The sequence below is a fragment of the Mizuhopecten yessoensis genome, unplaced genomic scaffold, assembly GCF_002113885.1.
Source record: "Mizuhopecten yessoensis strain PY_sf001 unplaced genomic scaffold, ASM211388v2 scaffold7529, whole genome shotgun sequence".
In the NCBI taxonomy this organism is placed as follows: domain Eukaryota; kingdom Metazoa; phylum Mollusca; class Bivalvia; order Pectinida; family Pectinidae; genus Mizuhopecten; species Mizuhopecten yessoensis.
In genome coordinates, this window is record NW_018407093.1 from 171,275 (window position 1) to 199,010 (window position 27,736).

The window sequence follows — 27,736 nt, forward strand, 5'->3', positions numbered from 1 at the left end:
GTGAGAGCAACTAACATGTATTGTGTATCACCATACCTGAAAACAACCAATAGTTTCTTGGTAAATCTAGTTAGAATATTTAATATTATGTTCAGGAAGGAACAATGTACTACGGGTAAATTGCCTTGGGCAAAACAAAGCGCTGAGGCCAGTCATACCCATTTAAACTTATATAACTTCCTGCAACATATATAATGATACAACTGTTGTCTATAATATGTTAAGTAATAGACTGACGACCTGATCTTACCAGGGAAACACCGGTGTATATCTTAGTATTAGAGTTTAGCTAATCGTAAACTAGTAAACCAGACCTCAACCGTGTTGATAGCCCTTACTTTATATCAACACCATGGAAGTAGTCGGCGGTATAAACAGGTTTGTATTTTAAGTGTGATGTTTACGGGAACACTAGTGGGACGTTTGAATGAGTTTAAAGTTCCGTCTGTCGATACTTGTGGGTAGTTTGCACTTGTATGCAAATGCCAAGTCATAAATAAAAGCACATTCCGCGTGTGACACGTACAATATACCTGCAGATCCTGGTCTGTAGCCAACTGCACGTGACGTGGACCTGGGACGAAAACGCCCGAGTAGCTTCATAAAAGGTAACCTTTTCTCGGCATACTTAAAGTAGTAAATGTGTCGTCAAATCAGAATGAAAAATAATCTTCAAACGACACAAACATTATAAAATGTTATTGAGTTGATGACGGTTTTAAAGTCTGGACTCAGCTGTATCTAAATACACAAGCTTAACAATGCCGTAATTGAAATTCAAATTTGTGGTTTTGTTATAACTGAAAGTGTTCAAACTAATATATATATAAATTTAAGATATATTTAGGTTTAACATTTTGTATTCAAAAGGCAATTTAAATTTCAGCCTGAATATATCATTTAGCTTTTTACCACTGATACGTCTGTTGACTGTGCTCGACACTGGAGTTCTATGTGTCGAGTATCTAACTGAGGATAGTGACGCTTTTACCTTAAAGTCGCCCTGTGTTACGGGACGAGTATCTAACTGATGGCTGTGACGCTTTTACCTTAAAGTCGCCCTGTGATATGGGTCGAGTATCTAACTGATGGCTGTGACGCTTTTACCTTAAAGTCGCCCTGTGTTATGGGTCGAGTATCTAACTGAGGATTGTGAAGCTGTTACCTGAAAGTCTGACTGTGTTAGGGCTCGAGTATCGAACTGATGGCTGTGACGATTGGGTCGAGTATCTTACAGTTACTCCCTGTGTTACTGTGTTATGGGTCGAGTATCTAACTGAGGATTGTGAAGCTGTTACCTTAAAGTCTCCCTGTGTTATGGGTCGAGTATCTTACAGTTTCTTCCTGTGTTACTGTGTTATGGGTCGAGTATCTTACAGTTGGTTGTGAAGCTGTTGCCTTAAGTCTCTTGTGTAGCTCATGGCCACTACACTGCGACGCCGTGGTCCCGTTCCTCCTAGCTGACAATTTACAAGATGTTTTGTGACAGGTGTGCTTTCTGTGTACATGTGTGCGATTGTATGTTAACAACAGTGCCTGCACGTCCTTACGAAAGGTAGGTACACCATCACAGCATGGATATATGTTACTGACAATGGTGTATCCAGACCCTTACCTGCTGTACGATTAAGGTAGACGTATGCAAGGGTATTCTAAACTTGATAATATTAAATCAATGATTTAAAATGTCTAGAATATTTCAGCGACATTTTGTAGATTGTTACATCAGAAATATAACCTTGTCAACAACATGTACTGAGGAAACGATTCATATATTCCGTGTGTTGATATACTACATCGTGTCTGTGTATTGACGGGTATGTATATCAGTACCATCAGTAATATCATGTGTGTAGTCGTCCATTCGTTACGTTATTACGTGACTTGACGTACAATGTTATCTCGTGGGCTACCTGGCGTCCTCTTTCATACGAACCCGTCACTGTGACCAACACAAAGCGTACTGTGTTACGCTAACACGTTTAAGTGTATGTATACGATATCGCACTGGAATACATTTCAATGTGGTTTGCATATTTAATTCACACAAACACCTGTTTGAGACTACATGCATTAACAGGCACAGTCTTAGCATGTTTTGAATATATTAATAGATAAAATATACGGTTAAACATTATTTTCCCGGTATTATCTGCTCAAGCTATTGGGCTTTTGTATATCCCATATTGTCACAAAGAAATCAAAAACAAGTAAAGTGACAGTCTTTAGTTGAAACATCAGCATTTAATGCTTACAGTGTGTCGCTTGCTTTATTACAAGGAACATGTAGTCGATAAACATGACAAGAGTAAAACGTACGTAATGTACAGCCAATACAAGATAATTTAGGCTGAATAAAATATTCCCTTACATGTCTGTAGTTTTGTACATTGTTCCGTCAGCCTACCGTAGAACAAAGGAAATGTAACAGACAATGCTGTATTACGATGATTTTTTTTTACCGTTACCTAGAACAACACGCAATACACCTACCACGAGTACAAATCTGTCATATTTAATAGAACTTTAAACAATTGGACCCAGAGGAAATGAAAACATATTAAACGGATATAACTTTAACAGTGGACGGAGAAAAAGCAGGTTCGAGAAAGAGAAAGTTCAAAATTTGGAAAATCAAAATGGTAAATTGTAAAGAAGGAGGAATGTTATTCGAGAAAGAAAATAACAAAATCGGAAAATCGAAAAGTGACTTGTTGGCCAAAACACATTGTGGATTATCCTAAAGTGAGAATTGCAAACCTTAGTCAGTTCGTGTTTAGCATCCCCCGGGAGAGACACACAGCGTATTCTCCCTGGCATCTCTACAGACTGCTATGCAATCTTTCTTTTGAGGTCAGTGTAATGATGTCAGCCAGATTGACAATTATGCCAATGGTTCCCTACTGAAGTTTCTACATCTTGGCCTTTGATGTATTTTTGTTTTACAATCATGCTCAAACTATTTCGTAATCATATATTTGCATCATAGCCCACATTTCCTTGGAAAGAAAGTTGGTATGAGGAATGGTAGAGTATGGCTTGGTACGATTCATGGTGTTGAAGGGGAAACAATTGTGTGGGTGAAAGACGTATAGTATAGATCTACAAATATCACGTAATCACATAATGTACTGTGTTATTACATAATGTACTGTGTTATTACATAATGTACTATGTTATCACATACTGTACTGTGTTATTACTTACTGTACTGTGTTATCACATAATGTACTGTGTTATTCCATAATGTACTGGGTTATTACATAATGTACTGTGCTATCACATACTGTACTGTGTTATTACATAATGGACTGTGTTATCACATAATGTACTGTGTTATTACATAATGTACAGTGTTATTACATAATGTACTGTGTTATCACATACTGGACTGTGTTATTACTTACTATACTGTGTTATCACATACTGTACTGTGTTATCACATTATATATTGTGTTATCACATACTGTACTGTGTTATTACTTACTGTACTGTGTTATCACATACTGTACTGTGTTATTACTTACTGTACTGTGTTATCACATAATGTACTGTGTTATTCCATAATGTACTGGGTTATTACATAATGTACTGTGCTATCACATACTGTACTGTGTTATTACATAATGTAATGTGTTATTACATAATGTACTGTGCTATCACATAATGTACTGTGTTATTCCATAATGTACTATGTTATTACATAATGTACTGTGCTATCACATAATGTACTGTGTTATTCCATAATGTACTATGTTATTACATAATGTACTGTGCTATCACATACTGTACTGTGTTATTCCATAATGTACTGTGTTGTTACATAATGTACTGTGTTATCACATACTGTACTGTGTCATTACATAATGTACTGTGTTATCACATAATGTACTGTGATATTCCATAATGTACTGTGTTATTCCATAATGTACTGTGTTATCACATACTGTACTGTGTTATCACATTATATATTGTGTTATCACATAATGTACTGTGTTATCACATAATATAATGTGTTATTCCATAATGTACTGTGTTAACACATCATGTACTGTGTAATCACATACTATACTGTGTTATAACATAATGTACTGTACTGTATTAACTCATGTAATATGACCTATCAGCCCTGTGAAAGTTTTTACATAAGTTATATTTAAAACAAAATATGTTTATATATATCAGTCATTATCAACAAAATATAAAGATATTACAAAATGCTATTTTTAGAATCCTGTCATACCAAACAAAACGTCATGGTTACTGTAGGAATGTTGGGAAATGCTTAAGACCGCAAGTCATTTTGATTTTTGATTTGAGTTATCACAGTTGCAAAAGAAATCTTCAAATTAGATGTTTTGATGAGAAATGTTGTTTTTCTCTGCAAGAAATGAATAAATATGAGATTACTCTTAGATAACAAATGTCTAGAAATTATCAGATTGACCTCTTTAACTGCATGCATTTGTCATCAACAAGAAAAGAAAAAGCCCCCAATTTTATTGAATGTGATATTTTAAAGAATAATCTCAAAATAGGAATAAATGATTGCTGGTGTATACACACATAATTTCTGGATCGTGTATTATGCATAAAACATTCTAGTGTAGGTTTTCTGATGAAATAATGTTACATTACTGTGTTGCAGGTACAATGGAACATGAAGCGTCTCCGTGATAATAATTCAAGCGTCTGGGGGACCCTGCTGATTGGCTGGGTATTAATAACTTCGCCGTGTAATGCCTGCTCACCTATGTGCGACTGTGTCGGGAACTATTTTGCATACTGTGATCGACGCGAACTAACTTCCAGTCATCTGATTGACCTGATGCCGGACCTTCCCGTCAGAATAAGTTACATCGACTTCAGCCACAATGTAATCAGGGTGTTGACCAATAGTATGTTCTATCGACATACTGCGCTCACTACTATCAGCCTCGATCACAATGTAGTGAGTGACGTCAGCGGAAGTACGTTTCGCCCGCTTCTGCGGTTGCGTAAACTTTTCCTCCAACACAATCAACTACCTCATTTAAATGATGGTATATTCTTCCATCTGACACAACTACGGAATCTCTATCTCTATAGCAACCGGATCCGACACCTCCCGGATAGGGGTTTCGCTCATCTTGTAAACTTACGGGAACTCCATCTAAACAGAAACGATCTAGATAATGTGACGTCAGAGGCACTGGTTGGTCTAAGCAGACTACAAATACTCAATATTTCAGACAACAACATTAACATTATCAGTGATTTCTCATTTGCTTCGCTGACTAATCTCCGTAAGCTATTCCTGGAAAACAACAAGATAAGTGTTCTAACATCAAAAACATTCTGGAATCTTACTTCATTGCGTGAACTAGATCTACGTAACAACTGTATTGTATACATACAGGCAGCGCATATGGACCCGTTCAGGCAGCACATCCGGGTTCTCCGACTTTCATATAATCGACTTGTCTCTCTCCGTAGGAATGTTTTCGATGATATGGGTTCGTTAAGAGTTTTGGATTTAAATTATAATGAAATTAAAACGATAGAAAAAGGTGCGTTTTGGTATCTAGACCTAAATGAGCTACATTTAAAGGGTAATCGGTTAGAGGCAGTGGGACGGGAAATGTTCCTTCACACCCGGTTACTCAGGTATGTGGACCTAAGTCACAATGATATCCACCTCATCAGTCCTGGAGCATGGGCTGGTCTAGGACAGTCGCTTCACGTCCTCATTTTAACCGGAAATCGACTGGTGGATCTCTCCAGGACCATGGTGCAGGGCATGTCAGCACTGCGCAAGCTCAGACTAGACAGCAATCAAATTGTCACTATAGATCCGGAGTTTATTTTACAATTGCCAAGTTTGCAAACGTTGGATCTCCGCGCAAACAATCTTCGGTCACTGTTTGCACAGGAATTCACAGACCTGCCGGCAGTGCCGAGACTTTTACTGGAACAAAATCCTCTCCGTCAGTTCTCAGGATTCAGGTTTGTCGGTGATGTTCATGTCAGTTTAAATCTGACTGTTACATCAAAGAATAACAGAACCGTTAACATTACATGGCCGTACAAGGGAGGTAATCAGATTTATTGGTCGGTGTCTGTGAAAAATTTAAATAGAACACAAAGCGACAATGATATAACATTATATCTTCAAGCATACGTGACCAATACAATGATACCAGGGTTATCTCCTCTTACCCATTACTTAATCAATGTCAGACCAGTGTTTGTTGACGAGAGGGTTCGTGTGGACCAGACCGGTTACGTGACGACTCTAGGCCCCGACGAGTCGTCATCCCCTCCGACAACTTTACGTGGGGACGAACACGCCTCGGGGTCGTGTCGGTGTCGCCCCCTACCGTGGACTGCGCTTTACTGTCTGGCGTGTATTATCATGCTACGCTACCCAAGTTCCTTTATTTAAACCAATCACATTTGTTTGATGATGAACAAATAGCGCAGATGGACAGGACAAAATCAGCCGGGAGCATAAAACTTGACTGACTGATCTAAAACTGCAATATGACCAAATAGGACGTGATTTCTGTTGTATGCATTTTATACAGATTCATCCATCTTCGCTTGTCGTGCAATATCCCAGTTTAATCATTATTGATCTGTTTCGCTACACTACGCTGAGCTTGTCTCCCTTCGCCGCCAACCGTCATTACCGTTTTTGTAATCGTGTAATGTCTAAATGATCATAAAACGTCGAGATCCTGCCGAAATTTATTTATTCTATTATTTGATATGTTGTATGTAACATTCACGATTTGTATTTTTATTGATGGAAATTTGTTTTTCATTTTGATAAAATCTTTTATGAACTTTTACTGTAGAACACACGTGTTGTTTTTGTAACCCGAAAGCGCGAAAAAACTAAACAACCGAAATTTCTGCTTATGTAATAGCGACACAACTGTCGATATCTTACACATGTAGTGTTATTACGCCATTAGCCATATTGTTACCGATTGGAGGAATGCCAGTCAAAAATACATACTTATAGTTACAACCGTCACAAACACACCAACTTAAACAATTTAGTACCCATAATATCTAGTTTTGTGTGTGTCAAACATACAACATGACCCGGTGGTGCCACACACTATAGGGCTATAGGTGTCAGGGGCGTTTCTAGGAAAGATAATCAAATCTTTCGGCGAGCGGAGCGATGCGAAAAAAAAGATTGGACCTTTTTTTGGCCAAAAAACATAAAATAATTGTGAAATGTACTAATGTAACGGTTCCTGACTTGGAGCATGTATATTTTATATATTTTATTTTTGGTGGTTTTTTTTAAAAGCCTATACGCCCATTACGCCCTCACCTCGACCCGCCCCTGGATGTAGTAAATATAAACCACCATTTGGTACGAAATAGCTCAGGAATCAAACCAAACGTAGCGAAATAGAGATCATGGATTTCCTGGTGTTGTGTCACTACAAATATTTAACGTAACATTGTTTCACGTCCGTATGAAAGTTTTCTGCACGTTTTCCGCACAAAGCCCCGATGGTAGAAGACGGCAAAATTAAAAATCTTTACAAGGAATCCACTCTGCAATACAAGTGAAACAAATGTTCTCCCAGAAAATGAAACAGAACAATACATAAGGCCGATGCTTTCTCTCAATTAGATCTCTTTATTTTAGCAATATGTGAAAAGTAAATTGCTGAATTAAGTATTTACGAAGACGTTTTATCAAAAACATGCCACAGGGATAATTGGTTTGGAATTTCTGTCTAATTCGATGTTTTTCATTCAATTTTCACTGTCATATTTGTATCAATCTAGGTAAAAGCTAAGAACATTTCTATCTAAAATAACTACTTTGAATATCGATAAACTTTGGACTATCTGTCATCTGCCGTATACATGTAGAAACAATTCCAAGGAGCATTACATTATCAATTGTTCTCTGCTACCCCAACAACGGGTACACATAGGTTAGGATACACACAGTCGGCCTTGTCTACTTGTACTTTGGCAAATTGACCAGCTTTGTCGGAAGGTATCGTACGACCCTGCAACGCGCTGTATCTATTGTACAACATTTGAATTCTGAATACAAAAAGAAAAGACACAAAACATTTCTGATAACAGTCATTTTAGTAAAAAGATATTAACTCTTTCAACTTTTCTTTAACAAGCATGACGTCAGTCAAACGTTATAAACACAGTTATAGATAATCTACACATTTGATACATGACGGTTGTAAATGATTAACATAGCCCGCTTATTATATGTATTTCAATTTTATTAAATAACATATATTTTACAACAACATAAAACAAGTTGATACACTTCAATGGGAAGAACACTTTGACTTTCGTATCGATGGCGTTATACATTACATGTTCACTTAATCAAAACTCTTACGTTAAAACATATTAACAACTTCCATTGCTCAATTCAAATAACTGCAATTCAATGAGAAATATATATGTTACATAACATTACATTATTTTAGCAATATAAATTTGTATGTGCAACAATTTGATAAATTATTATTATTGTCATACACAAATTGATTAAGTAGATTCATATTAAGTGTCAATCTGACCAAAAAATGGACCCGAACCATTTTTATATATGATTAAGAAGGTGCTAATAATAAACTAGCTCAAAATGGAGGCACGGTAGTCTAGTGGTAGGACGCCGGGCTATAGGAGGCACTGTTGTCGAGTGGTAGGACGCCGGGCTATAGGAGGCACGGTAGTCTAGTGGTAGGACGCCGGGCTATAGGGGCACGGAAGTCTAGTGGTAGGACGCCGGGCTATAGGAGGCACGGTTGTCGAGTGGTAGGACGCCGGGCTATAGGAGGTACGGTTGTCTAGTGGCAGGACGCCGGGCTATAGGAGGCACGGTTGTCTAGTGGTAGGACGCCGGGCTATAGGAGGCACGGTAGTCTAGTGTTAGGACGCCGGGCTATAGGAGGCACGGTAGTTTAGTGGTAGGACGCCGGGCTATAGGAGGCACGGTAGTCTATTGGTAGGACGCCGGGCTAAAGGAGGCACGGTAGTCAAGTGGTAGGACGCCGGGCTATAGGAGGCACGGTAGTCTAGTGGTAGGACGCCGGGCTCGTGACTGAAGGGTTGCGGGTTCGAGTCACGGCATGGCACTGTGTTGTATATTTGAGCAAGAAACGTTACTTCGCTTGTTCCAGTCTACTCAGCTGTAAATGAGTACATAGTTGGGCAGTGCTAGAAGTGTAGAATGCTAGATGTGAGCGCCGGAAAGGCAGCACAGACTGTATGCTCCCCAGGGAGTTGATAAAGATATTGGCTGGTTGTTAAGGCCATATAACCACAGATAAAAATTTGCGAACGGCTTTGAGACTACCTACGAACTCGGTTGTGATAAAGCAATATATAAGAACCTCGAATTATTATTATTACAACATATTACTGCTAACAATCCTATTTTTGTCGGACACATTATTCCTTATAGTCAATACTTCATCCTAAACATCACCATAAGTGATTAATTTTGCTCTGCAATAAGTAGCTAACTTCCGTTAGATGTTCTTCAAGGAGAAGAATGTTGCAAAGAAGATTTATTTTCAGATAACTAGGTCAATCCTCAGACAACAATACATTATCATCATAACACAAAACACGGTGTCCTGTTCCTTGTATCCTTGAATCCTCGGGTGGTTTATTATTAGTTATCTCTGGGTCCAAAGGCGAGGGGTCTGTAAGACTAAATGTGTCTATAAGCTAGTAGACTCCTCCTAATCCAGAGATAACGAATTTGTCACCCTGGCAATCTGATATTATAATTTTCCTGCAAAATTGCAAGTCACTTTGTGAGTTCGAGGTGTATTTGACTGCTACCAAAATAGCCCCTACCGTACATCTTTTCTGCAATATTTCGGATAATACACAACCATCTTTGTAATTAGCACCCTAGCAGCACCCTCTTTGCATGTTTCGTTGAATTTGCTGTCGTTCTAGATTGCATGTAGGTGATTTCATCATGTGAATGATTCACAAATCTCGAACGCTTGTGTGTGTCGGACGCCATCTTTGTTGTTATGAAGAGAGATTAAAATTTGAGTTATCTCCCCTCGCACGTGCTTTTATAGACTCCGGCAAAGCGGGATCTATAGAAATATGCACCCCGCGTAGATATCCAATCAGAAAGAGTGTTAAAAATAGGAAGGGTGACAATAGTCTTTATCCGAAAGTATAGATAAATAGTACACTTTTATTACTGTACGACGTGCCTAAAGGTTACTGTGGCGTCTTCAGTTAGGTTCATGAGCTCAATTTCTTCAATCAATACTATAGTTCGATTTTTATACATTCTCCCATTCTTTCGAACACGCAGAGCCTGACATTAACCGGGGAAGGCAGCTAAGGTATGCTATGATGCTTATGTATATTCGACTGGACTTGGATATGCGAAGCTGGCTGAACTTAATTATGGTGAAGGAGAAGAATGAAAACAATGCGTGATTGTGCCAAGACTTTAAGACATTAAAACCTCTCTAAAGGTGATACTGGACGACTTTTGATATTGCGTCACCGGGACGGGACGGAGGAAGCACTGTCCATGCCCACAGGCCAAAGTCACAGGCGTGGTGTGGGAGTGCGGTATCCCTTCTTCAGGAGGTGCCATAGCGTAAGGTGTGTTGAAGAGTTCCCATCCTTGGAAGGTGATACCTCGGTGCAATCATAGGACATTCTGGTGGATGAGTCCACAAGTCTTTGAAGAAATCCTCTTTGTTGAGGGTTAAACTTCTTTTCCTCTGGAAGTAAATTCTTTTTACTCCTCCGTTTATGCTCTTCACAGTAGAGATCGGTGTTCCCCGGCCATGCTGTTGGTCAGACTTAGCCATTTACCGCTTGCATCTTTGGCATATGGAAGTGATCACCAAGGATACTAGCCTATCATATGGCGGTAAACATGACACGGTTGAGATAAATGTATGCCGCAATCACACCTCCGAACCTGAAAAAACCCACATAATAATACTTTAGTGTAAGGCGTTTTATGAGGCATTTCTTTGTCATCGTTAAACATATCAGTGTCAAAGAAACGTTTTTAGGTCACCTGAGCTTTGCTCAAGTGACCTATTCTAATCGCTTTTCGTCCGTCGTCGTCCGTCGTCCGTCGTGCGTCGTGCGTAAACTTTTACATTTTCAACTTCTTCTCAAGAACCAGTGGATGGATTTTATTCAAACTTGGTCAGAATCATCCTTGGTAGATGAGGCTTCAAAATTGTAAAATTGGGATTCCTACCCCAACCCCTGGGGAAAATATTTCAAAAACCTTCTCCTCCAAACTCAGAGGTACTACAGTGATTTTCTCAACTTGGAAAGAAAGATCATCAGGGGCTTTACTTAAATTGTAAATTTCAGGACCCCCGAGCTATCCGTTCTCCCTTGGGGAGGGGGTAAAGTTTACTATAGTTTATATAGGGAAATAACACTTTTGGGTATATTTTGACAACTTTCTGTAGGAAATTATTTTTACTTGGTGAGAATTATCCTTGGAGGTAGATGGTTTCAAATTGTAAAATTGAGATTCCTACCCCGACCCCTGGGGCCAGGGCGGGGCCCCAAAGGGAAAATTAATCAATATTTCAAAAATCTTCTTCTCCAGACTCAGAGGTACTACAGTGATTTTCTCTACGTGGAAAGAAAGATCATCAGGGGCTTTACTTAAATTGTAAATTTCAGGACCCCCGAGCTATCCGTTCTCCCTTGGGGAGGGGGTAAAGTTTAATATAGTTTATATAGGGAAATAACACTTTTCGGTATATATTTTATCCATTTTCAGCAGAAAATTACTCAAACTTAATCAGAATCATCTTGGGTGAATGAGAGTATTACTTTGTAAAATTGGGATTCCTGCCCCATCCCCAGGGGCTAGGGCGGGGCCCCAAAGGGAACATTTACCAATATTTTCAAATTCTTATCCATTGATGACATGACAAGTATTGTATTTCACTTAGTTAACATGCTGATTTCCACATCACATCTAAACAATAAAATAAAGCTACCAGTACCTATAATATAACTCAGGTGACCGCTAAGGCCCTTGGGCCTCTTGTTTTCTAAAACCCGGTACCTCCCTTATACGGTTTGGAATCCTTTTTATCATTTAACCTTCGTGTTGTCATGTAGAGTCGTTTCCATTAGCACTGAAATTATTCCATCCATCAACGCTTTGAATTGGGGATCATATAAGCAGACATCGTCATAAAATCCCATACACGTGTTATGTATCTTTATGCAGTGCTCATCAAGTTCTTTATGGGCGATTCAGTCCATATAGAATGGATTTATGTTCCTTAACATGTTCAGGTTGAATTGCTTTTATTCCCAATCACATAATTTAATCTGGAATATGTTTTAAAGGAAAGATCCATTGACTCAATGTTTGAGAAGAAGAAATCTGCAATAGAACACACTTGCATAGGCTTTTTACGAATAAATTGGGCAGTATGAGCTTCCGCCTCTGTTTTAGAAATATGTTAGAATTAGGGGACCTTTTCCTTGTAAATTTCGAGATTTCTTTTAAATTTTGCACTTCAAATATTATTTCTTATGACATTTTACTTCTCGGATAGGTTATTTATTATTTTGTTATTTATTTAATGCTTGGCTACTTAAGGTCTTTTTTAAGGTCCAACCTTATCTATGACACGAAAACTCAGAGAATAAGACTCTGATTTTTTTTTTTCGTAAAGAAATTCACCAAATCGGTTGCAAAGATAAAATGAATACACCGAAAAACAGTTTTAATGGTTCCTGTCTCATAATTATATACCTACCCATCGATTTGGAGGAGACCATTACATCATGACGGAATTCTGCTCGGTGACCGCCCTTGTTTCTAGGAGGGTATTCAGAGATGTAGCTCCTTTGAATCGTTCGCTTGTTTGTTTGTTTTTAAAAGTATTACGTCCTCTTCATTACCAAGTAATTCAGTTATTCAGCAGACAAATCCTTTGAATTTGAAACTGACGCCTGCGGCCAGGTAGCATTAGCCGTTCGGTGTCATTAATGACACCACAATGCGACGACAATGAATCAAAAACACAGACTCCCTCCACTATGTTTTCTATGCAGTTTATAAAGCAATTACCAGTTGTTTAATGGTACTACGAAAGATCAACACGTACATAAATTATTAATAACACAATATATTATATAATGTCGCCAATAGTTTCTGAAGCGAAGATTTCGAATCACAAGGTATTGAACGGCATGCCCTGAGCTCGGTTATCAGATATTGGCCTTACATACGAATATTTGGCAGGACAAGCCTCGCTAACTGACACGGATCTGCAGATTGATAAGGTGTTGAGTTATATCAATAAGCTACCCACAGGAGCACCCGAAAAGAATCAATTAAGCTTCCCACAGGAACACCCGAAAAGAGTCCAATAAGCTACCTACAGGAACACCCGAAAAGAGTCCAATAAGCTACCCACAGGAACACCCGAAAAGAGTCCAATAAGCTACCCACAGGAACATCAGAAAAGAGTCCAATAAGCTACCCACAGGAACTCCCGAAAAGTGTCAGACGCTGACGTGGTTAAGCCATATTGCTTCTGTGGACAAAGGAACGTTTGAACAGCTTCCACGTTAGTCTGAGAGCTGACGGGTCGAACCCATGCACTGCCAGACTGTTTTGGAGGAGTCCGTTATCAAGCCTTATTGGTGTCACGTAGACTTTCGGTATGTTAACGGGTCTAACACGGAGCTTGTAGGCTAATATTGCAAGGTACACGTCGTCGTAGATAAACCTCCTTGTGTATTGGGTAGCAAAGTGCAGGTCGATAACGAAGTTCATGGTCATGATTAAAAATCCTCCAGACGGCATCGGGGGATAAATAGCATAGGGATAATCCTGATTAGACACGTACCACTTATCTCCCTTTTGTCGCTGAGGGTACTGTACATCTATGTGGCCTCCAAAATAGGTCGGTCCTGTCACTTTGGTGTGTATAAAAGAATACAATGATTTGATAGATACCAGCATATCGTCATCGACAAAAACTACAAACTTGGCGCGGTTACAGTGCTGTACGGTCCAGTGAATCGCTCCTGTCGTCTTTAATGTGTTGTTATAGTAATTATCAAGAAATGACATTCGGACGATATCGTTGTATTTACTACTCTCCGTTTTAATTGCTGACATGACCGACTTTTTATCAGAACTGCCAACCAAAAATATCCGAATGAAGTTATATTTCTTTTGAAGTTTAGAATGTGCCCATGTCTCTCTGATCGCCGCCCTATTTTCATCATTCGCAACAGCGGATTTGATAAGAAAGATAAAAAACGGTGTACCAGACATACATTTGGCTATTCGATGGTGAGTAAAGTTATAGCTGTACGGAAATATAGGTTTATGAGCTACAGGTATGTTTGATTTTAGTTTTCTTACGAGCTCAACCATATCAACATCGAGCGGGTATCGGAATTTTGTCCACTGGTCCTTTGGACTATCTTCAACATTGACCTTTGATGTATTATTCACACGAGGTTTGTCTAGTTTCACCGACGAATCATTCGCACGAGATGTTGGCTTGTCCACTTTCACCATTGTTCTGTTTACACGAGATGTTGGCTTGCTTGTTGTCTTTGACAAATCATTAACACGCTTTGGTTGATTGTCTGTTGTCACTATCAAATCGTCAACACGCGTTTGTGGAGTTTCTGTTTTCACTGACAAATCGTCAACACGCGTTTGTTGAGTTTCTGTTGTCACTATCAAATCGTCAACACGCGTTTGTGGAGTTTCTGTTGTCACTGGCAAAACGTCAACACGCTTTTGTGGAGTTTCTGTTGTCACTGACAAATCGTCAACACGCGTTTGTGGAGTTTCTGTTGTCACTGACAAATCGTTAACACGCTTTTGTGGAGTTTCTGTTGTCACTGGCAAATCGTCAACACGCGTTTGTGGAGTTTCTGTTGTTACTAATGATTCTTTAGCAGGAGAATGGGAATTGTTTAATTTCAATAATGTATTATTAACATGCGATGGTGGCGGGTGGGGCCCCTTAATTATATTTAGGTTCGTCTTGGTGTTCCCTTTAATGAGTTTTACATTGTCTGCAGTCGCTGATCCGTTTATATTCTTTGATGTAAATTGAATTCTTATTTTCGGGATGTATAATATATCCAGATCAACAGAGGATGCATTTCCTTTACTTGACGAGAGTATGTCGCTGGTCGTCGTCCAGTGATAGTTAAGGCGGCTGTAGTTTGTTGTTTGGAAGGTTACATACTCGATGTTCCACAGTACCAGTATGACGGAGAAGAACATAAGAGCCAGTAGACTATACTGTATCCCTTTAACCATAGTCGACATCCTGAAACAGGTAAACACGACTGATTGAAACGTGATCTTCCATTTTTGTGTCAAGTGTGTGTACAGCTAAGTGCTATTTCATATGAACAGTTAGACGGAATGTTATAAATATCTACATAACCTGGAACTTTACGAGTGACAGGTAATTAATGTCATAATAAGATTATTAATCATCATACCCAATATAGATGACGTCACATGAACGTCTTGGACGTCTTGAAGATCAATATTTACACTCGGTGGTTTCACTTGAAATATACCTAATTTGTTAAAAATATATGAGAAGAAATTACTAAACAATTCATAACACAACCAACCATTCTTACCCATCTTAGACAAATACACGTTAAATCTACACAACCAAAACCATAACAAGCACAGACACACCCACACTCACACCGAAACAAATATATGCACACCAAAACCCACATCGACACAAGCACATACACACCCACACCGACGCACGCACATACACACCCACACTCACACCAACACAAATATATACACCAACACATACATATACACACTCACACCGACACAAACACCGACACCAGCACAAACATATACACACTCACGCCTACACAAGCATATACACACTCACACCAACACAAACATATACACACTCACGCCTACACAAGCATATACACACCCACACTCACACCAACACCAACATATACACACTAATACCAACACAAGCATATACACACCCACACTCACACCAACACAAACATATACACACTCACGCCTACACAAGCATATACACACTCACACCAACACAAACATATACACACTCACGCCTACACAAGCATATACACACCCACACTCACACCAACACCAACATATACACATCACGCCTACACAAGCATATACACACCCACACTCACACCAACACAAACACCGACATCAAAATAAACATATACACACTCACACCAACACAAACACCGACATCAACACAAACATATACACACTCACACCAACACAAACACCGACACCAACACAAACATATACACACTCACACCAACACCAGCATATACACACTCACACCAACACAAGCATATACACACCCAAGCTCACACAAACACAAATACCGACACCAACACAAACATATAAACACTCACACCAACATAAGCATATACACACTCACACCAACACAAGCATATATACACACCCACACTCACACAAACACAAATACCGACACCAACACAAACATATACACACTCACACCAACACAAGCATATACACACTCACGCCTACACAAGCATATACACACTCATACCAACACAAGCATATACACACACACACTCACACAAACACAAATACCGACACCAACACAAACATATCCACACTCACGCCTACACAAGCATATACACACTCACACCAACACAAGCATATACACACTCACACCAACACAAACATATACACACCCACACTCACACCAAGACAAACACCGACACCAACACAAACATATACACACTCACACCAACACAAGCATATACACACCCACACTCACACCGACACAAGTACATATACACCCATACTCACACCGACACAAACATAAACATATTCACACCGACACAAGCACATACACACCCACACTCACATCAACACAAACATATACACCAACACCCACACCGACACACGCATCCCCACATACACACTTACACCGACAAAAGCATATACCCACTCACACTCACACCAACACAAACACCGACACCCACACAAACATATACACACTCACACCGACACAAGCATATACCCAATCACACCAACACACACACACACACACACACACACACACACACACACACACACACACACACACACACACACACACACACACACACACACACACACACACACNACACACTCACACAGAAACAGACATATACACACCCTCACCCAGACAAACGTTAATAGTATAATCAGATCACTCTGCAAAACAAACATATCCACAAAAATCAATAAGGAATTTGTGAAAACCCAATATAAGTCACACATAAGCCTTTAATTATTACATTTACATTTTGGTTATATTTCGTTTTAGAAATAATAACATTTACTCTTCAGGTATTACCTTTGAACAAAATAAGAAAAAGAAAAAAAGATATTATTCATAGTAACTCAACACAAAAAAACCGCTATCACGGATACCGGCCGGTAATCTACACAGTTACATGGACGATGCAATAGAGATTGGGACGCTACCTGTAAGACACATGTAAAGGAAAAATCAATACATATTTATAAATATGTGTGTGGTTACGAAATAGACAAAACTCTGACAACCCAATTGGGTCATACTTTCTCGCACCTCAGAAAAGAATCCCAGGTAGTCGCCCGTGCTAGATTTTTCTATCTCGTCAAATCTGTCTGCCACCTTCCCGCGACATTTCACGGAATTTTCACACAGCCATCTATTAAACAGCACGCTAACGCTCGAAATTAACCGCATCATACATATGTTTCATAAATAACTGTTTTGTAGTGATATGTATTGTTTTTATATTGTGCATAACATCAAATCTACACTGTGAAAAATGTTTTCTTCTTTGAAAGGACAGACTACATTATTTACGTGGAGACATTCAAACGATGCTTTAGAAGTGAATAGGCCATATTTATTTGAGGCCCAAAGACTTTCTTTGGACTATAAAAATTTAATGATTTTCAGAACTGAAAGGTGCGAAAAAAAATCCCAGTAACTAAGCGAGATCGGGTTTTCTCCCACACTTCACAAGTACATTCCGGTTTTTGGTAGGGAAAAGATAAATCTGTCTTGATCTACCTCGATCAAGACAACTGACACGCGCTATTACGTCACAGACAACGCACTTCTTTCAACATGACCTGTGACCCTGTACACTTTTAGCAAAACCGATTACGTCATCACTTTTTACACACATGCATAATACACATGCAAACAAAACATGGCAAGCTCAGCATTCCGACATTTCTAAATAGGCGAATGTGTTGCCGAAGGAAAAAAGTGTTGATTAATTTAATTGATGATAGTTCGGTGCATTGGGGTCAAAAATACAACTTCGCAGTGAAGGTACTGCGAAGGTATTTTTTACGGTATGTAAATGTGGGAGAAAAATAATCAATCACACCTGTGTGATGTAGACAAACATATCTCAACCCTCGGGATGAGATAGTTTTTAGGTTTAGCACTCGGCAAAGCCTCGAGGTAAACATAAAAATAAAAATCTCATCCCGAGGGTCGAGATATCTCTTTCTACATCACACAGGAGTGATAGATTCTATTAATTTCAGTCGCGGGCTAAAATTGTGTAACAGCCCAGCCTTACCAGCAGTGGCGGATCCAGAGACCTATCTGGGGGGGGGGGGGGGGGGTTCCATGTGGGGGAAAATTGAGGAAAATGGTGAAAATACATGATTTTTAAAGGAAATTATCAGGGGCGGGTTCCTGAAGGCCAAAAAAACCCTCTGGATCCGCCACTGCTTGGCTTACGCCTTTGTTGGGTTAATGCTACATAATATATTGTATCAGTTTAGAGTGTGTTTGGGCTGTTCACTGGACAATTCACCGAGTCTTTGTTACCATTTCTACGTGTGTTATCAACAATATCTTATTAGATCAAACGAAAGTTTTAGATTTTTTCTCTGTTTTATATATTTTTCTCTGTTTTCAGTTAAAGTCGATAATTGTTAATGGGATCCTTCTATATAACAGGAGACAATATTAACACTAATTATACTAAAACAATGAGTTTGAAGTCAATATATGTTATCCTTACCTTAATGAATGCTAATCTATCCATATATTGTTGTCGGCTACGTCCGGTGTTCGTATGTTGGTAGGTGTTAGAATATGTTCTCGGTAAAATGTGTGTAACACCTTGTATCACGGTACCACACCATACTGTTATCACTTCATTGTCACACCCTCTTCCCCAGGCTTACTTTGTCTACGTGTCGGTGCGTCGTCTGTACAGACCAACTTTAATCGTAACACACATGCAGATATATGAATACATATATCTACATGTATTTAAATATTCTAGATGGAATTAGCCAAGTAGAAAGGAATAAACGTTTAGTCACGGGAAGCTTTTTTGACCCAGATGCTGGTTTGGAAGCATGTTCGTGTGACAACTTATATTTATTATTTAACCTGTGTAAAAAAATGTTCATGATTTACACCAAGGAGCTACATGAAAACTGAAGTATATGTAAAAGTAACCGTTAATCAATGTCAAAGTAGTCCAGGTCGCCTTGTCAAGCTCATTTGAATCACATATTTTTGCTAAACGATAAAACATGGAAATATGGCGTACAATGACAGTAATATGACACAAAACGTAAATATTTATTGTATAATTATTCTTACATTTCATTGTTAAACATACCTGGAACTAGTAATATTTGACGAGAAGGTCATATAACGTATTCAGCCTTTAGATATAGCAGCCAGTGTTTGGTGATTTCTTTCTGGGAATAATAAAGCGACCTATACGAGACTACTAGCTGAGTTTTATGTGTTATATGTGCGTTAAAGTACAAGTTACGATTCTCTCGCTGGTTCTTCTACATCGATTCATCACACAAAGCTGTGAGATGGATGTTTATGATATTGAACTAGTTAATTGTTATATGTCACGTTGTATTTAGATGCATTGACTCAGAGTTCGGATTGTGTTGTCAGAGAACATGACGCATTCTCCAAGCTGCACACTTTTAGTCCGGCCACATTAACCCTCTCACCCCTAGGTAACTTTAGTAGACTCTATTATACACTTATCTGGATGAGTCCATGCTGGTCTACAGTGGTAGTATCTAAGAGTGAGTAGAGTGATCAATCATGCTCCCGATACATTTTATAATGTTAATATACATGGGCAAAGATCATCACGTTGCAGCGAAGAAATCATTGAAACCGTGTCTCAGTAGTTTGCATACTATCAAATTTAGTTGCATGACTTGGTAATATATTTTATATAGTGTAATATTTGTCATTAATGATTGATCTCTTATTCAAAATGTCAACTAAATTATGTATTATTAATGAAGAACGTAGATGTATGTCTACATATTTAAATTCTGTGTTGCATTTGCCTATGTGTCGTTAGTAAACCGAATTTCGGTATACTGAAAGGGCCTGTTTCCAGTAATGTTAATTCTCCATAGGAGCCTGCCCCCGTATAATTTCTTATCTAGCTCAACTACTGTTTTTTTCTTTTCCGAAGAATAATTTTACACCTTTCCGACACCCAGATTTCATAATTTCAGTGAAAATGTATTTTTATAAAGTTGTCAATTTCAGCATCAAAGACATAAGTTCGTAAATAAAAGAAGGTTATCTCGAAATTGTAATTCGCAACATAGTATAAATTTCTTTTGATAAATATTTCCAAAACATCGTGTTTATTCATAAAACAAAAAAAAAAATATTCTCGGATGAAAATGCACTTGCAGAGACACAATTATGAAGAAAAATGCCATAAAATTGCAATTTTCTCCCGTTATATAGTTTTGGATGCAAATTTCCATCAGAAAATCGGATAGAGCTTTACTTGTTTCATATGTGTACCAAAAATCAGCTAATTCCATGTGGTGGAACGTTCTCATATCGCCGCCTGAATGTGGTTGTAAATTGAAAGAAAAGGGGAAATGAGTAACAACCTTGTCTGAAACCCTATTATATAGCTTATTATATACAAACTTTTATATTGAATATCAGAGCGGATATTTTCATGACAGTTTTATGATGTGTAACGACTAAATAAACAGTATCGATATAAAGATTTACACTGAGGACACCCTGATACATGAATACTGTTCTATCTCAAGTTGTCCTCTTCTGAATTTTCTGATCGTGTGGCCTTGTACATTTATCCGTATCTTCTTGTCTTTGTCTATACGTTTACGGAATCATTGACTCGACGCTAGCTATTCTTGTCTCACTTTCCTTGTTTTATTGTCCCATCTCCAAAGCGTTGTGGCTCTGTCAGGGTTGGGACCCTGACTTGTCTCACTTTCTTTGTGCCTGCCGACCACGCCACATCGAATAGATAGATTATCCATATGAAATACTTTATTTTGTTCTAAGTAATCAATCAATTCTGCGCTTCTTGGAGGTATTGAATGTGATTTATTATATTGTCTTGTTATTTTGTGTAATTAGTTGTTCGTTATTTATCACACATTTTCGCATAATTGTACCAAACTACTAAGTATTAGCTGTTTACAGCAATCATCGGTGGCTTGCTATTTTGTTACTTTATCGACGCTTCATAAACCAATCGTTATTGTTTCAAGATGGAGGGTAAATGTGTTGGAGAAGGGTGTCAAGTATACTTCAAGAAACGTAGTGGCAATAAGAACAGAAGTGCACGCAATGTAAATAGTCCACAATATAAATGGCTCCTAGATACGCTGGTGCAACAAGGATTGATGTCAGCAAAGGAACAAGCACTTATTTGCCAGAAGTGCTACATGAAGTATCTTCGGAACAAAAATCAGCCTGAACCTGAACCCGAGCAGAACCAGGAAATAGAGGAAGAAGACGACTCCCCGTCCCATATCCTGCCGTTGCTGACCCTTCATGATCTTTTGAATGGATCATCTTCACACAAAAAATGCTGTCTCTGTCTTGTTACCTTTGCAAGAAATGGAACAAAATCATCAGTCTTACCAAAACGTGCAAGACATCACCTGATCTATTCACACAAACTGTGGTGTCCCACCTCATCCCGCGTCTGCTCCATTCACCTTATTGGTAACGACTTAGATCCGTCTACAGAGGTTGTCCTTGATGGTAGAGGTTCCTTGGAATCTCAGTTACCATCAAAATCGTCCGAAATCATTAATGACCTCCTAGAGGTGTCGCACGTCCTTTCACAGAACCAGTCTGCGTTTACAATAAGCTTTTCTTCTCTTGATGACTCGGCATGCATACCTGGACAGGTTGGTCCAAAAGATCAGTTCCTCGAAATCCACTCGCACTGTTCCCCATATCTTTCATCTGGTATATATACCAAGACTACACACGATGCTCTATTACTGTTCTGGGTAAAACTGAAAACCGACATTTCCTGGAGTCAGTGTTCTTCTCTTTTTGGAATTTCCAAGTCAAGTGTGTCCAAAACTTTCCACTCCATAGTACAGGCATTAGACACATCGATAGTCCCACAATTTCTAGGTCCGGATCACTTGACAAGAGAACAGTTGCTCGGGCACAATACTGTCTTTTCAGAAGCATTTTTTGGAGATAAAGCCACTGCCATATTAGATGGCACCTATATTTATATCCAGAAAAGCTCCGACCACAAGCTCCAGAGAATGTCCTACTGTGGCCAGAAGAAGAGAAACTATCTCAAATTCATGAGCATCGCCTTACCAGATGGCTACATTCTGGACACAGTAGGACCATTCACTGGCAGCGAAAATGATGCTACAATTACAAAAAAAGTCATGGACAAGCTAGTTACTTGGCTACAACCAGACGACAACGTTGTCGTTGACCGAGGTTTTAGAGATGTCCTACCAGTTCTCGAAGCCTCTGGCCTCAATGCTAGCATGCCGTCATACCTGAAACCCGGTCAAAGTCAACATTCTGACGTCCAAGCAAATCTTGACAGAACTATCACCAAATCGAGGTGGATTGTGGAATCCTATCATGGTCGTCTGAAACACTGGACGTTCTTCCGAACGCAATTGGTGTCTAACAGCTTTATCAATGTCATCGAGGCTTTGCTTCGAACCGTCACAGCCTGTCTGAATGGTATTAGAGGACCGATCTACCAGAGATCTCCAGAGAGAGATGCCAAAGATAGGCTAATGGCTGAACGTATGAAGGACCGTTTGACAACACCGAATGGTTTAGCTCAGAGAGTCAAGACAGATCCGGATCTATCTAGACGGGCAAGGTCCGAGTTTGTCAAGATGGATGCATCTTCCGTACTGTTTCCCCGTCTCGATCTTGATTACTTGAGAACCATTACGTGTGGAACGTATCAGATATCTCTGGCTCCTGGTTACATCGCCGAACATTTAAGTGATGACGGAGACTATGAGGTGTGGCTTTACCAGCACTCCCCAGACCTTCTCCGATGTCAAATACATTCTCGACACAAAAGCCAAACGAAATATAACGTTTGGATACGGTTCACCGTTTCACCCGATGTTGAGGCCCCAATAAAGGACTACTACTGCCAGTGCCCAGTTGGAGAGAGAACGATGGGAATGTGTGCGCACATCTCCAGTATCTTGTACTACCTTGGGTATTACAGGACGCTGGAAAACCCTCGACCATTACAACCACAGGTAAAGAAATTCCGACAAAACTTGAAATAGTTTTCCATGCGGCAACGGAGTGCATATGTCGAAAGTATGTTTGGGGCTCGATATGAAAGATCCCCGTTACCATGTGACTAACCAAACTTATAAATATAGGTATTATACAATCGCCCGTAGCTATGAACACTCCCGTAAATGCGAAAACCAACCAAAATCATAAGGAACACGTTTTGTTTGTTGTTCTGTCTATTTGTCAGCCAATGTCTTCAACCACGGGGACTTGTGAAGTAGCCATCTTGGATTTTTTTTATGAAAAAGTGTTTCTCTCACTTTTTTTCATATCTGTGTACATATTCTCAACATACCGAGCAAATACTCTCGTTTTTTTGTTAATTATCTAAAGAAAGTCGAAAATCGGCAATTCAACCATAGGCTAATTCAACCCAACATTTGAAAATGTTCCACCACTTACATTTTGATGATTTTTCCTCTCATCAATAGCATATTACGTACTGTTTAATAGGATAAAAATTGGTTTGCATCCAACGCCCATAAAAGGGTGTATTCTCTAAAAAACACAGTTTTTGTGTCTAAAATGTTATCATCGAAAATGGCATTTTTGAGATTGTTTCTTCCATAAAACAGCCAAATGGCGCGATGGAAACATGATTTTTTGTCACAATCATGCCATGAATGTATTCTTTACGGTGACCATCATTTGATTAGATTTTCATTAATATTTTACATAACATGCACATTTTATCAACACTTAGACAGCTTCTGAAAGGTACAACTTTGAGGAGCCATAAAAAACAAACCAAGTGACCTAAATCTTTATACTTTATAGATTTGTGACCACAACGGCATGGGCAATGCACCACCAACAGGAAATTTGAATCAGAGAAGGGGCCGTTTTGGAAACCGACCCTTTACAGTGATTCGGTCAGTGTAGGAACATACATGGCCACCAGATACTTTCGGTATCAATAGGCAGTCAGAGACCTTTCTGTGTTTGTTAGCATTTAGAAATGTCGGTCATCGTAAAAAAAAGCAACTTGACAAATTATGACAATACAAATTTATTATAAGATGTGTAGGTAACACAAACTTATTGTAAGCCCCATTCTAGATACGAAATTACCAAGTTTGTCAACATCATCACACAGGGGATCGGTTTCGAGATTTTGAGTTATGCATAACATCAGTGAATAACCACAACACTAAAATTCAGCATTTATAAAACCTTGTAGAAGTCGAGGGTATCGACAAGGTTTTAGAATGTGTATAAATACCCTTTTAAGTGTTCTGGTTCTTCAGTGATGTCATCCATTTCTCAAAATCACGACACTGAGCCCCTGTGAACGTCGTCTGCTAGCGATGCTAATCTGACCGATTAGACATGGAATCTGTTTCAAACGAAATGTCCTTGGAATCGTTATCAACTACTGAAAGGACCACTTTAATTAAAAATTTCCGAGTATATATGCTTCTGAAAATAACGTAATATTCCAGTCGATGGAAACATAAGCGTTAACGAGGAAACAGTCAAGTCCGTTCAGCGCCGCATCATTTCCAAACACATGTAAAAAATAAATAAAGACAGTCGTTCCTTAAAACAGGGCTGTCCGCTCGCCCCGTTAATCTATATTATGCAAGCTGAGCCATTAGCCTGTTCTATACGTAAAAAATGAAAACATATCTGGCGTTATATTCCATGTTCAAATAATAATAGTATTGAAGCTAAAATAAGTATGTTTGCTAACTAAACAACTATTCTCAGGCACAGAAAACAGTACAACTGAATTTTTTGAAACGCTAAGCAATTATAAAAAAGCATCAGGAGCAAAAACAAAAGGTATGTACATAGGTATTGGAAACAAAGACCACCAACATATGATAAATTAATAGGGGTACAAAATATAAAAGCGCTAGGAATAACTCATGGTTACAATATTGATCAAGACTCACTATGGGAAACTAAAACACATAGAATAAAAGCAATGATTGCTTTATGGGAAAACCGAAACCTTTCTTTGCAAGGAAAAATACTTATTATCAAAACCTTAATACTTTCTACAGTAGCATATGAGACAGCTCAAACATTAATACCAAATAAACACAAACAGTTAATTAACAAATTAGTTTACTCCTTTCTTTGGAAAAGCAATGTAAACAAAGTATCCAAAGAAACTTGCTATCGAGACAAATGTAAAGGCGGCCTTAACATGACTGATATAGATATGCTATGTATAGATATGCTATGTATAGATATGCTATGTAGGCAACAAAGTATTAAAAACATGTATAAAAAAATCAATTCAGAGCAACAAACCTGGAATGCTCTGGGCAAATATTGGCTACAGAACTATGATGACAAATTTGGTATGAAACTTTTCTTGTGCAAATGAAGCATCACAGAATCAATAGATTTAAGCAGAATACCGGAATTCTATAAGTTACAGCTATATGATTGGCAATATGTATTAAAGAGCCTATCAAAGGCATCTGGAAAAGTAGAAATTGAAAACCAAATGATATTTGGTAATAATAGCATTATTTTTAAAAAGAAGCCATTATTTTTTAAGAACTGAATGAAATCAGGTATTTTTAAAATAAGAGACATTTTGGATAAAAAATAACAATGAATTTATTTCATCAGTAGCACTACTACAAAATCTACATCAAAAAGAAAATTGGATATCTGAATTTTCTAGAATTGAACAATCTATACCCAAGTTTTGGATAACAGAATTAAAAACAAATATCTATGTACATGATGACAGTAATTTTGCAATATCAGGCGATGTTTTACTCAAAAAACATAACATTGTCATAAAACCAGAAAACCACCAAAAATAAAGTAGTGATGGATATAATACTAGATAAATAATACCAATTAAATGCTAAACAAAACTGGGAATCACTTAATAAAAATGAAATATTTAATTGGGAAAGCATATGGAACATAGTTAACCAATCTATTGCTGACAGAAAATGTAAAGATTTCCGATGGAAATGTCTTCATAACATAATTTCAACTAATTTTAAGCTAATGAAGATGGGACTTACAGATTGTAAATTTAACTCCTGTCATGTCGACCACGAGACACAACAACCTTTGTTTTATAGATGTAACTTCACTAAAGGAATATGGAAATTAATTATACCATATATACACAAAGCTATTAATAGTATATTTCCTTCACAACTAATTTATACACTTTCTGAAACAGATGTAATGTTCGGATGCTATAACCTAAACATAGAAGCAAACCTAATTATCAATCTAATGAGACTTACAGCGGAATGGTATATTTGGAAATCAAGAAATCAATTGAAATTTGAATATGATGTTGTTGTAAATAATCAATACACTGTAAACAATATAAAACAAGTTTTAAATATGAACATTTTTTAAATATAAACATTTCAATATTAGAAAGTTCAAACAAGTATTCCTATATCTGGGAGTCATTAAAGAATGTGTTTGACTCTTAATTAGTACAAAAAATGCATATAAACACGGGTATTAATTTATTGGTGAACATTTTACAAAAAATCCTATGTAAATAGTTACTGAAAAAGAATGTAACTATTTGACAAGAATGAAGATGTTAAGACATTCGACCCCTGTGACCTTCAAAGTGGGTCAATGTCATTCATTTGAACAAACTTGGTAGCCCTTCATCAACGCGTTGCTACAGGCTCAATATCAGTACCCTTGACCTTTTTTGTTATTGAGAGATGAATGAAAGAATGAAGCTATACTAGCATAAAATCTGAATTAATTGAAAATGATACTGTGCATCCAGTTTGGGTGTTTCACGTTCTGCCATTTACATTAGCTATGATGTGAAAGACTTTACAAAAGGGAGTGGATAATGGGAGATGATATTCCTCCACTGGGTTACATGGTTTTGGAAATTTTGAAATTTTGATAAAAATCACACGCTTTTTCATAGCAGATATGAGTGAAAGAATAGAAAAGATGCCTCTTGTAAGGGCCTGTTTTTGTACAAGGAGGGATTCCAGGGCTCTTCAACCCTGGCCCACCTTATAAATGTGCCTAAGAGATAAAAAGTCATTATATATATATATAAAAAAAAACATGTAATCTATCAATGCGCGAAAAACAGCTTT

The 27,736-nt window shown here is 38.2% G+C and overlaps 2 protein-coding genes across 6 annotated transcripts; one reads left to right on the forward strand and one right to left on the reverse strand.

Moving 5' to 3' along the window:
- The first annotated feature begins 244 nt into the window (after window positions 1-244).
- Window positions 245-6,787, forward strand: LOC110453874 (insulin-like growth factor-binding protein complex acid labile subunit). Of its 4 annotated transcripts, none has more exons than XM_021503064.1 (2): window positions 245-378; window positions 4,649-6,787. In XM_021503064.1, exon 2 carries the CDS (start codon window positions 4,661-4,663, stop codon window positions 6,422-6,424), a length of 1,764 nt encoding a protein of 587 aa, XP_021358739.1. In that variant the 5' UTR covers window positions 245-378; window positions 4,649-4,660; the 3' UTR covers window positions 6,425-6,787. The 4 variants fall into 4 exon arrangements, with proteins under 4 accessions (XP_021358739.1, XP_021358735.1, XP_021358737.1 ...); XM_021503060.1 differs by lacking the exon at window positions 245-378 and adding an exon at window positions 467-608; XM_021503062.1 differs by lacking the exon at window positions 245-378 and adding an exon at window positions 864-1,555.
- A 2,352-nt stretch (window positions 6,788-9,139) lies between these two features.
- LOC110453864 lies at window positions 9,140-19,299 on the reverse strand. Of its 2 annotated transcripts, XR_002463314.1 has the most exons (3): window positions 19,096-19,299; window positions 12,789-15,338; window positions 9,140-10,960 (listed from the first exon to the last, which is right to left on the reverse strand). XR_002463314.1 is itself a non-coding variant. In XM_021503050.1 (2 exons), exon 2 carries the CDS (start codon window positions 15,335-15,337, stop codon window positions 13,556-13,558), a length of 1,782 nt encoding a protein of 593 aa, XP_021358725.1. In that variant the 5' UTR covers window position 15,338; window positions 19,096-19,299; the 3' UTR covers window positions 12,767-13,555. The 2 variants fall into 2 exon arrangements, 1 of the variants encoding a protein (XP_021358725.1); XM_021503050.1 differs by lacking the exon at window positions 9,140-10,960 and having other exon boundaries at window positions 12,767-15,338.
- Window positions 19,300-27,736: the final 8,437 nt, after the last annotated feature.

Coding starts and splice junctions, on each gene's coding strand:
- LOC110453874 (XM_021503064.1), top strand. CDS start 4,661: ATGAAGCGTCTCCGTGATAATAATTCAAGCGTCTGGGGGACCCTGCTG.
- LOC110453864 (XM_021503050.1), bottom strand. CDS start 15,337: ATGTCGACTATGGTTAAAGGGATACAGTATAGTCTACTGGCTCTTATG.